Source organism: Pundamilia nyererei, unplaced genomic scaffold (genome assembly GCF_000239375.1).
Source record: "Pundamilia nyererei isolate P.nyererei 1_Seehausen unplaced genomic scaffold, PunNye1.0 scaffold00351, whole genome shotgun sequence".
Classification (NCBI taxonomy): Eukaryota; Metazoa; Chordata; class Actinopteri; order Cichliformes; family Cichlidae; genus Pundamilia; species Pundamilia nyererei.
In genome coordinates, this window is record NW_005187752.1 from 59,818 (window position 1) to 69,290 (window position 9,473).

Sequence of the window (9,473 nt, forward strand, 5' to 3'; positions counted from 1 at the left end):
GCAGAGCACCGCTGATCCTGCTAACCTGACCTAGCCTTGTTCTGTAGCACGGTTACCAGTGCTTTGCTTTTAAACGAGTAAGCAGCGCTCAGAGCGGGTCCAAGAGGACCTTTGTTATCGGCAATCTGCGTAACATAATAATAGATATCCCCCTCCCGCCCCTGCCGCCGATCCATCCTTCCAGCCCGGGTCCTCTACCAGAGGCCTTGAGGGTCCTGCGCAGCACCTTGGCTGTTCCTAGGACTGCGCTCTTCAGAGACTGGGAGGACTCCGATTACCACTGGGACCACCGGGCGCTTCATCCTCCACATCTTCTCTGAGCCCTTCTAAGCAATTTCATGTGATAAACTTTTGTCTTCTCTCTCATAGCTTGTGTGTTTTTTGTTGTTGTGAACTGGTGCTCTATTAATAAAACTGAAACAATCTTTCATTCTTTTCGTGGAAGTTTGCTCAGTGTATGACACGCATTTAGTTTCTATTTCACTCGTCTGTAAATTAATATCGGCTCCCTTACATTAAGCTGGAGGGAAATAAAGACAACAGATGCTGAAAAATGGCGACTAAATGAAGCAAAGACATTGTGTGAATACATTTTTATTAGTGCTCTGTGTAAGACTTTATAAATATAAAGCAGTACTGCAAGTCTCCTCTGCTGGAATGCATAAAAACGTGATTTTGTCTGGTACAACGGTAAAAGGATCATCATCTTTGATGTTGTACTCCAAACAAGAAAAACTTTAATGTTCATTACATTTATGTCAAGTTTTCATGAAACCATGCAGAGTTGAATCACTCATCGCTCTGTGTCATCTCTCTAAGGCACTCCTTCAGGTTATCCACCCTTTCAGGTGGAGCCTTCTTTATGGTCTGCTCCAGCAGCCGCCGTGCTTGATCCAGTCCTCCCACCTTAGGGGCGTTCTGGCGGAAGAGGTAGCCGCAGAGCTGATTGTCATGGCAGTCTGGGGAAAGCAGGCCACACAGAAAGCGCAGGAACATGTCAAAGTGACCCAGTGGGTGGTTAAAGGTTCGCACCAACGCACACTGGATCAGGCCTGCGATGGACTTGGTTTGTTCTTTGGATGCAAAGATCTTGGGCATGTGCAAGATCCCAGAGTCCAGGACGTTCTTCTCCTCTGTGCGAAACATTGTGAAGACATACAAAGCAGCCATGAACTCCTGCAAGAAGGAAGATAGAGCTTCTTAAAGCGTGATCTCTACAACATACAAGTTTTTCACATTTTTGTGTATGTCACAAGAAACAGTTGATTACAGTGGCTCCTCGTTTATCGCGGGAGTTACGTTCTAAGAGGTGAAATCCACGAAGTAGCCAGCTTTATTTTTTTACAATTATTATAGATGTTTGAAGGCTGTAAAACCCCTCACTACACACTTTACACACTCAGAAAGACATGAACATTTTCACACTTTTCTCTCTTGTTTAAACGCTCACAGTTCAAACCTTGGTAGGAAAATAAGTCCAGTATTATAGAATGAAACCAAACACACCCGCGGCTGCCTTTCAGGCTGCAAAACGTTTCGTCGACAGTGTTTGTTGGAGCAAACCTACAAACATACAGTGCAGCACTTCAGAGTTACACTGCTAGCGATCAAAGATTTATATAAATTTATTCTGTACTGTACAGGAGACACGGCACGAGATCGATTAACAATGGCCTGCAGCCAATCAGGACGCAGAACACAATGCGCTGTAAAAAATAAAAAATGCAAAATTGCACAAAAAAAATCAGTGACACAGCGAGGCTATGAAAGCTGAACCGCGTTAGAGCGAGGGCCCGCTGTACTCAAAGTGGACCTGCTGCTTTTCCTTATGTTCTGTGTCCTGTTCCAAAGGCTCGGCCAGTATATGTGCAACTAATACCTGGACGTCAAAAGCTATTCTTGGATCTGCATGATGTCAGTGAAAGTGGACATCCTTGATATGGTTCTCTCAGTACAAAGCTCACATAGTGTTCAAACCTTCTGTCTGTGAAGGACAGCCAATCAGAAAAGTTGGAATGTTTCATTTATGAAAGGATTCCCTGTCCGGTCCTTGTTATTCCGAACTCCAGATCACACAAAACTGCTCCACTAAAGACCAAAAATAAAATATGGACACGTTCCATTTTATTTCGCACTCTTTCATCCCTTTTTAAAAAATCACATACAAATACTGTTTCTGTGATGGGTGGGTTGATCCCTGGCTGCTCCAGGCTGCATCCCAAATGCCTCGGGAAAGATGCTAACCCCCAAGTTCAGATCTAATGCTCTGCTAACCACATATGATATAAATAGAAATTAAATAGAAAATAAAAATCTACACACGGATGCTAGGGTAGCTGAAACAGAGGGAGAGATGGGAAAGTCTGCAGCTTCAACAGACCCCTACATGTGAAGTGTATGTTTGATATACTAGAAGGCGTGTTAGTGTGTAAGATGCAATGCAGCTTGAGTTGTGCTAGCTTCACTACCTTTATGGAGTCTAAGGCTACGTTCACACTGCAGGTCTTAATGCTCAATTCCCATTTTTTGATCAAATCTGATTTTTTTTCTGTCTGGTTGTTCACATTACAAATAAAATGTGACAGCAAACATGCTCTACTGTGAACAGTTCACAGCCCTCAAAGCAGCCCGCATGTGCAAAAGAAGACGTCACACACAATATGTCTGTGAAGGTTCTCAGTCATCCAGGTCATCGTAGTCTAAGGAGCTTGGAAAGAAAAGCGTCTGGACTTCTTTGAGTTGCTTGAAGACGTTTCACCTCTCATCCGAGAAGCTTCTTCAGTTCTAAGGGTCAATGGTGGGGAGTCCCAGATTTAAAGACAGGCCTGTTGCGTCTGTCTTTCTTATCCTCCCTCGCTGGTGTGGGACTCTGGGACTCTCTGGGACTCCCCACCATTGACCCTTAGAACTGAAGAAGCTTCTCGGATGAGAGGTGAAACGTCTTCAAGCAACTCAAAGAAGTCCAGACGCTTTTCTTTCCAAGCTCCTTAGACGTCACACACAACGTGCTCTGTTTATGGAAGTAAAAATGGCGGCTACAGAGCGAGTAGGTGTTGTTGCAGCAGTCTATCAACTTCTACACAGTCGTAACCGACATAATTTTGACGAATTAATTAGAGAAAGAAGGACACTGAGAAAACAGAGAGCCGTGCTTTAACAATGGCCGCCATGCTTTCTCATTTGTCTCGCTGATAATTGGCGTCTGTCTTGTGTCAGTGACGTAAAAGACGGATTTAATGCAACATGACCATTCAAACAGCAGTCGCTTTCTAAAACATCAGATATGTATTGGATTCAGTACCACATATGAAAGTGACCCAGATCGGATTTGTGCCGTTCACACTGTCATACCATGATGGGATATGGGTCGCATAGGGTCAGAAAAGTCAAGATTTGATGCGCTTTCGCCTGCAGTGTGAACGTAGCCTTAGACAGTAAAGTTTATGGGAAGGTTGATGTCCGAGCAACAGGGACCTGTGAAGAGAGCTTATGTCAGGTCTGTTTGAAAAGAATAAGCACGAACATGTTTACCTGGAAGGTGAAGTGGATAAAGGAGTACACTGTCCTCCCATTGGCAGCTGGGGCGGGGAGCGCAGTGCACATGCCGCAAAACACGGCCACCTCGTTCAAATTCAGGCTGTACTCCTTCAGATCGTCTTCATAGAACACGCTGATATCCTTCTCCAGCATTTTCAAGGCCATCCTTCCCAACTGTACCACCAGGTTTTTATCATCAGTGGACCATTTCTGAGTGCAAAGAATACAAGAAGATAAAAACAAAGCTCTGACACCGAACATAAGCTTTGCAGTTCCAGGGCGAATGCCTGTTCATCGGTCTTAATGGAAATAAACTGGGATTTGACTGTGTTTGATTTATTGCTCCTTTAAAGCTGGGCCACATCTGGACTTTTCTGTTTCAACAGCTCTTCTTTTCACAGCAGCTGCGATGTCATCCACTCTGCTGCTTTGGGACTGCAGCGTACACCCGACAGTCATACATTAACACTCAGTCACCGACAGTATAGACAGTATATGACCCATCAAAGTCATACTAAGGCTGTAACTTGGCCAGTTTAAAAACAAAGACATTATATAAAAGATGGATGCATCCTCTGTGACATCACTTCAGAAACTCGTGTAATACACACTGTGGACAAAGCCGCTCTTTCTCTCCTAAAGCTAGCAAACTAGAGCAGCAGTAGTCTGCAGCAGGACTGGAAGCTGTTTGGAAATGAAACACAGACACGTTACCAGCTCATTTTCCCTCCTGTCATAGTAAAACTGCAGCCTGCGATTCATCTGGACCATCAAAATGTTGACGTAGAACGGCGTCAGTCTGGGAGGATCCTTCCCGTAGCCCCGGTAACGGTAGCAACGCTCGAACACCGTGGCCACCATCCAGCACACAAACGGGTGGCGAGCGGCCATGACAAGTGTGGGGAGGCGCTTAAAATGAGACAAGATCTTTGCTCCCAGATCCGTATTGCTCTGCCAGCGATTCTTCAGGTAGGACTCTTTCATGTCATCGCTGCGGACAAAGGGGGCAAACGGATTAACTCACAGCACTGAAACTAAATCACGTGCACACAGACGTCAGAAAGAATCAGCCGCCATACTTGAAGCCCTGGATTTCTGTGACCGCATCGATGAACTTGGAAGGTATCTGTGAGACAGCCCCCCGTCTGCCCAGGATCCAGAGGCGGGCGCCGCGGAGCACAGTGCCTCTGATGATGTTTACTACCAGGACGTCAGGATGTGCCGGAGTGTCGTTGTCATGTATGACTGGAGCATTCTGGAGACAGAAAAAGGAAACAGACAGAAATGCGTCTGATTGAGTCAGCCACTTATCTTAGCAGCCAGGTTTATTCCTGCTGGCTAAACCTGCTCAGTTACAAACAAGATCGTCACAAGTACTTTACTCCATCTTCATTTAAACTCCTAGGACCTGACCTCCACATGTGTGGACATCACATTTCCTTTAGAAATGTGTGGTTTCTTGCACATTGAATTTTGGGTTGTCCAGACCACAACACTGAATGTTGGGCCTGATATCCACTTACAGAGACGTTATGCTGCCACTGTTCTATCCAAATGTAAAACGAATGTCCTCGTGTGTGGATCTGATTTTTCTCAGAAACAAAAATCAGGTAAGAAAAAAAAAAAAAAAAAAAAAAAAAAAAAAAATCACAAAATTCTTAGTTTTTACATTCATCAGGTCCCAGTGACAGAGCTCAGGTCAGTAGGTTAATATAACTGTGTCATGTCAGGATATCATTGCAAAAACAACGCCATGTGCTCCTAGCACACACAATGCCACTGCTCAAGCATCGTCCTCTGTGGGGAACATGATGCTGTTTTAGAAGCAGAACAGCTCTGCTGTGAATGATGCCGATGTTGTGGGAACGAGATGAAGATGTGTTACACTGACACTACATATCAAAGATGGTTTGATGAGTGTGCAGCTTGTTGTGTGGTTGGAAGGAGGCGCTGCTGCTGTTCTGTTTAGTTAGTCTGAGAACAGGAAGTTAGTCTCACAGAATAAAAAGGGTTTTCACTCAAATCTTTAAATATCCAAGTGTGTTTGTTTCCTTTATGTGACTTGAGCCAATGATGTTAATAAGTCAGACATCAAAGTATGTGAATGGATGGGTTTACCTCCCAGTCCAAAGGACTCTGGTAACGATCAAATGAGTCCATTATGATGAGAAATTTACATTCGTCCTCCTCCAGGAAAGGCTTTACGTCTTTGCAGTCAGAATAAAAATATTCAATGATTTCCATGATGGACATCATCTGAGAAGGAGGGAGGTGTTTGTTTCGCAGGACCCACAAAGATCTGAATGAAAGTTTGATGACAAACTGGATATCCTGGATAGGAAGAACAACAGAAAAGCTTTTGGTTATGAGCGAAACACAGGAACAGTAGCACAGCTCGTCTCTGCTGCAGCTGGAAAACCAAATACTGGCGAATCAAACCAACTACGCTGTGTGCTACTGCAGTGCTCAGGCTTCACACAGTATATAAGATGATAAAAAGGGAAATGTAGACAAAATATTGTGTAATTCCAAATATCAAACACATCTAGAACTCACACTGGCTTTCATTTATGGAATGAGCTAATTACAGCCCCTAACCCAGCATTCAGGAGGATGAATGGATGGATGACATACACAAAAAGTTAATTCCCCTTACAGCTGTTATCAGAGTGAAACAGACCGAGTGAAGCTGCTGGGATTTCTGTGTTCTTTCAAAGTAACTGCTAACGCTCTTCAAGTATCAAGTGCACGAGACTGGAAAATAGTTCAAACAGTGAGCTCCTGCTGGAGTGACGGTATAACCACGTGTTTATCCACAGCAGGGTCCAACCCGAACGCTTTTTCTTGTCAGGACTGGCCTGAGGCGCTCATTGGGTCAGGATACACAGAATGTAAAGCATAAAGGCTCAGAGAACTCAGACCTCCCCACTCAGGACCAGCCCAGAACACACCCTGCTGTGGCTTTACTGAAGCTGTGATTTGTAAACATCTCACCTTATTGGCCCGCTGTTCGGCCCAATCCAGGCAGAATTTTCCCACACACACACTCATGCCAACTCCTGGAAGCCCTGTGGTCACCAGCGTCCTCACCGGAGTGCCGTCATCTTTCTTTAGTCGGATCAAATTGTTCAGTCCAACAAAGGTGTCAGGGCTGGGGACCGGGACAGGGGACGCAGGTGGTCGTAAATCATGGGTGGGATAAATTCCTCCACAACCAGAGGTGGAAATCTCCGGCTCCACAAAGACCTTGTCTAGAAAGTTCTGCTTCCCAGCTTGAATGACTCCCTCCCGGATGACTTGATGTTTTCTGAATAAAGCCTGCTGCAAGCGGAAACGCATCAACGCTGTGTCGGAAAAGATATGGAGCAAAGTGAGAAAATGACATGTAGGAAAGAAAGAAACATTCAGTCCTTCAGGTACGTGTTGTCTAAATTCTGAGAGCTAAAATGAGATCACTGCCATCATTCAACAACACATCGCCTACAGGGGAAGTAAGAGGTTAAATCCAGGACGTCACACAATCTATTTACAAGTCAAGAAGCTTGCAGACAGAGCAGGGGTGTCCCACCCCAGGCCTCGAGGGCCGGCGTCCTGCAGGTTTTAGATCTGACCCTGGGTCAGCACACCTGAATCACATAATTAGTTCATTCCCAGGCCTCTGGAGAACTTCAAGACATGTTGAGGAGCTCATTTAGCCTTTAAATCAGCTGTGTTGGATCAAGGACACATCTAAAACCTGCAGGACACCGGCCCTCGAGGCCTGGGGTTGGACACCCCTGAGACAGAGGTCAGAGAATAGATGTTCGAGTGTCGGCAGACAGCAGGAGCATCAGAGTTGCACATCGAGCTACAGCAACTTTCTTATTTGTGATGATTGGAGCAGCAGATGCTTTGTAATGGCATGAAAATATAAAATGTCGTTTCATTTTACACATGAGTAACCCTGCTAGTATATGAATTGTTGAGCCATGGCCAAAAACAATTATATTGTCACTCTGACTTAAACAGTCTCATCTCTGACACAGCGACCACAGCGATTCTGAAGTAATCCCATTGAGGCCTCCCAGAGCTGTTCCCGCAGATATTGGATGTCATTTGCCGTGAGGCATAAAAGCACTTTGACCCTTCTTGAAACAGAGACATGAACATACTCTGCTGATGGTGCTGAAACCTCCTGAAAGCCCACGCACTGTCCGCTCACCTCTCTTACACATGTTTGACAGCTCCTCTGCTTCTGGCTTCTTGTTGATATTTTCCAGATTTGTTATTGTGTGAGTCAGAGCTCGATCTTGTCCTGCAGAGCACAGTTTGCATCCAAAATAAAAGCAATAAGAATGTGTGACACAAGTGTCCATCACAGCAACGACTGTTTCAGCTGTGAAATAAACTTTTACACCAAAATCCCCCCACAGCTGTAAAAGACTGGTTGGCAGCTGTTGCTCCTAAGCGTGGCCCAGCCAGTGATTAGGCTCCGGGGAACACCTTTCCACACGCAGGTTTGGATTTTTCCCCATAAACTCCTTCATTTAGAAACTGCTGCTTTAGTTTACTTGTGTTGTCTGTTTGACATTTCAACTTGTTTGATGAGTTGAAACATTTAAGTGTGACAAACACACCAAATAATAGGAACTCAGGAGAAGGCAAAGACTTTTCACATCACTGTAGGTGCCACAGCTGTGCTTCCTTACCGAGGACCTCCAACAGCCGGTCTACAAAGTCCAGTATGTCTCCATCGTACATCTGGTTCAGCTTCAGGTCAGCCTCCCACTGATAAAACCACGACTTGAATTTCATCATTTCTTCCCAGGACAGCTTGGTCAGGGTGCTCTGAATATTCTACAAATAAAGAGCACCTTATGAAAACACAACTTAAGACGATGTCTTGTCTTGCTGAATGCTCACGTACTCAAACCCATGGACATGATTTATCAATAAAACTTGTAACAAAACGGCAAAGTTGCTCTGAAATTTGTCCCTCGACTGCCAAATGGACTATCGGGATTTGTTCCACCCTGAATGTTTCATGTGTGCGCCCACTGCAGGAGCCTGCTCTGCAGGACTTCACTCTCAGGCGTGTTTTGGGCAGAAAGATGAAGTAACAGCAGAACAAGTGGAAAAGTCTCAAATGGACTGATTGGGTGTTTCAGGGTGTTTTCTGGCCCCGCAGACCTCTGACTAATCCAGAGAAGCTTCATCTGTAGCTTTCTCTGACTCTGTGTCAGCCCCAGTGTGTATGGGACAGCTGTCACACACACCTGCAGCTGTGACCAATCACAGCCAAGATGTAAAACGTCTTTATAACCTGAGGAAACATGTCATTGTGGCACTGATCTTCATCACACTGGAAATGCAGACAGACGTCTGAAGGAAAAGCCTCCTGACAGCAACAAGTTCCAAACACTTTGGACAGAAAATGGTGATTACACTGTGTTATTCAATGAAAACGTCTTTAGCGTGGACACCAAGCGATAGCTTCAGTAAAGACGGACAGGCTTTGTACCAACCCTAAAGACATGAGGCAGATCCTGTTCTGGGTGCAGCTTGCCGGGCTGGCTGTTCTCATCAGGCATTGGATCATCTGGTTCAATGGGCTCAGGCGGTTCTGGAGAATTAGTGATTAAATACTCATCTTCTTCCTCATCATCTTCATCTTCATAAAAATCCAGATCAACAGAGCTGGGAGACAACCAGAAGCACAGGGTAGAGTCAGAGACTGCTGCAAACACGGTTACACAGCACGCATCCTGCCTGACCCAACACTGGTGAACAAAGTGTGGTGGATTTCTATAAATATCACTCTTTGGCTCTTCTAATAATAACGTTTGTCAACAACATTTGTTTTTTTTAAGTTTAATGTATTTGAAAAACAGAAGACAAACCAGCCCGGGTCCATCGTCATGTTAAACTGAAACAGTGTGTGTGTGTGTGTGTGTGTG

At 44.9% G+C, this 9,473-nt stretch overlaps 1 protein-coding gene across 1 annotated transcript in view; it reads right to left on the bottom strand.

Annotated features, from left to right (window-relative positions):
• Positions 1-578: 578 nt before the first annotated feature.
• nlrc3l (NLR family, CARD domain containing 3-like) overlaps positions 579-9,473 on the bottom strand; it is an 11,185-nt gene continuing 2,290 nt past the window's right edge. Inside the window, exons 4-12 of the mRNA XM_005752282.1 lie at positions 9,042-9,213; positions 8,226-8,373; positions 7,739-7,831; positions 6,532-6,881; positions 5,656-5,868; positions 4,617-4,792; positions 4,252-4,528; positions 3,532-3,747; positions 579-1,176 (exon numbers count right to left, since the gene is read on the bottom strand). Coding sequence (XP_005752339.1) covers positions 790-1,176; positions 3,532-3,747; positions 4,252-4,528; positions 4,617-4,792; positions 5,656-5,868; positions 6,532-6,881; positions 7,739-7,831; positions 8,226-8,373; positions 9,042-9,213 — 2,032 coding nt within the window. The 3' untranslated portion in view covers positions 579-789. The remainder of the gene's footprint in view (positions 1,177-3,531; positions 3,748-4,251; positions 4,529-4,616; positions 4,793-5,655; positions 5,869-6,531; positions 6,882-7,738; positions 7,832-8,225; positions 8,374-9,041; positions 9,214-9,473) is intronic.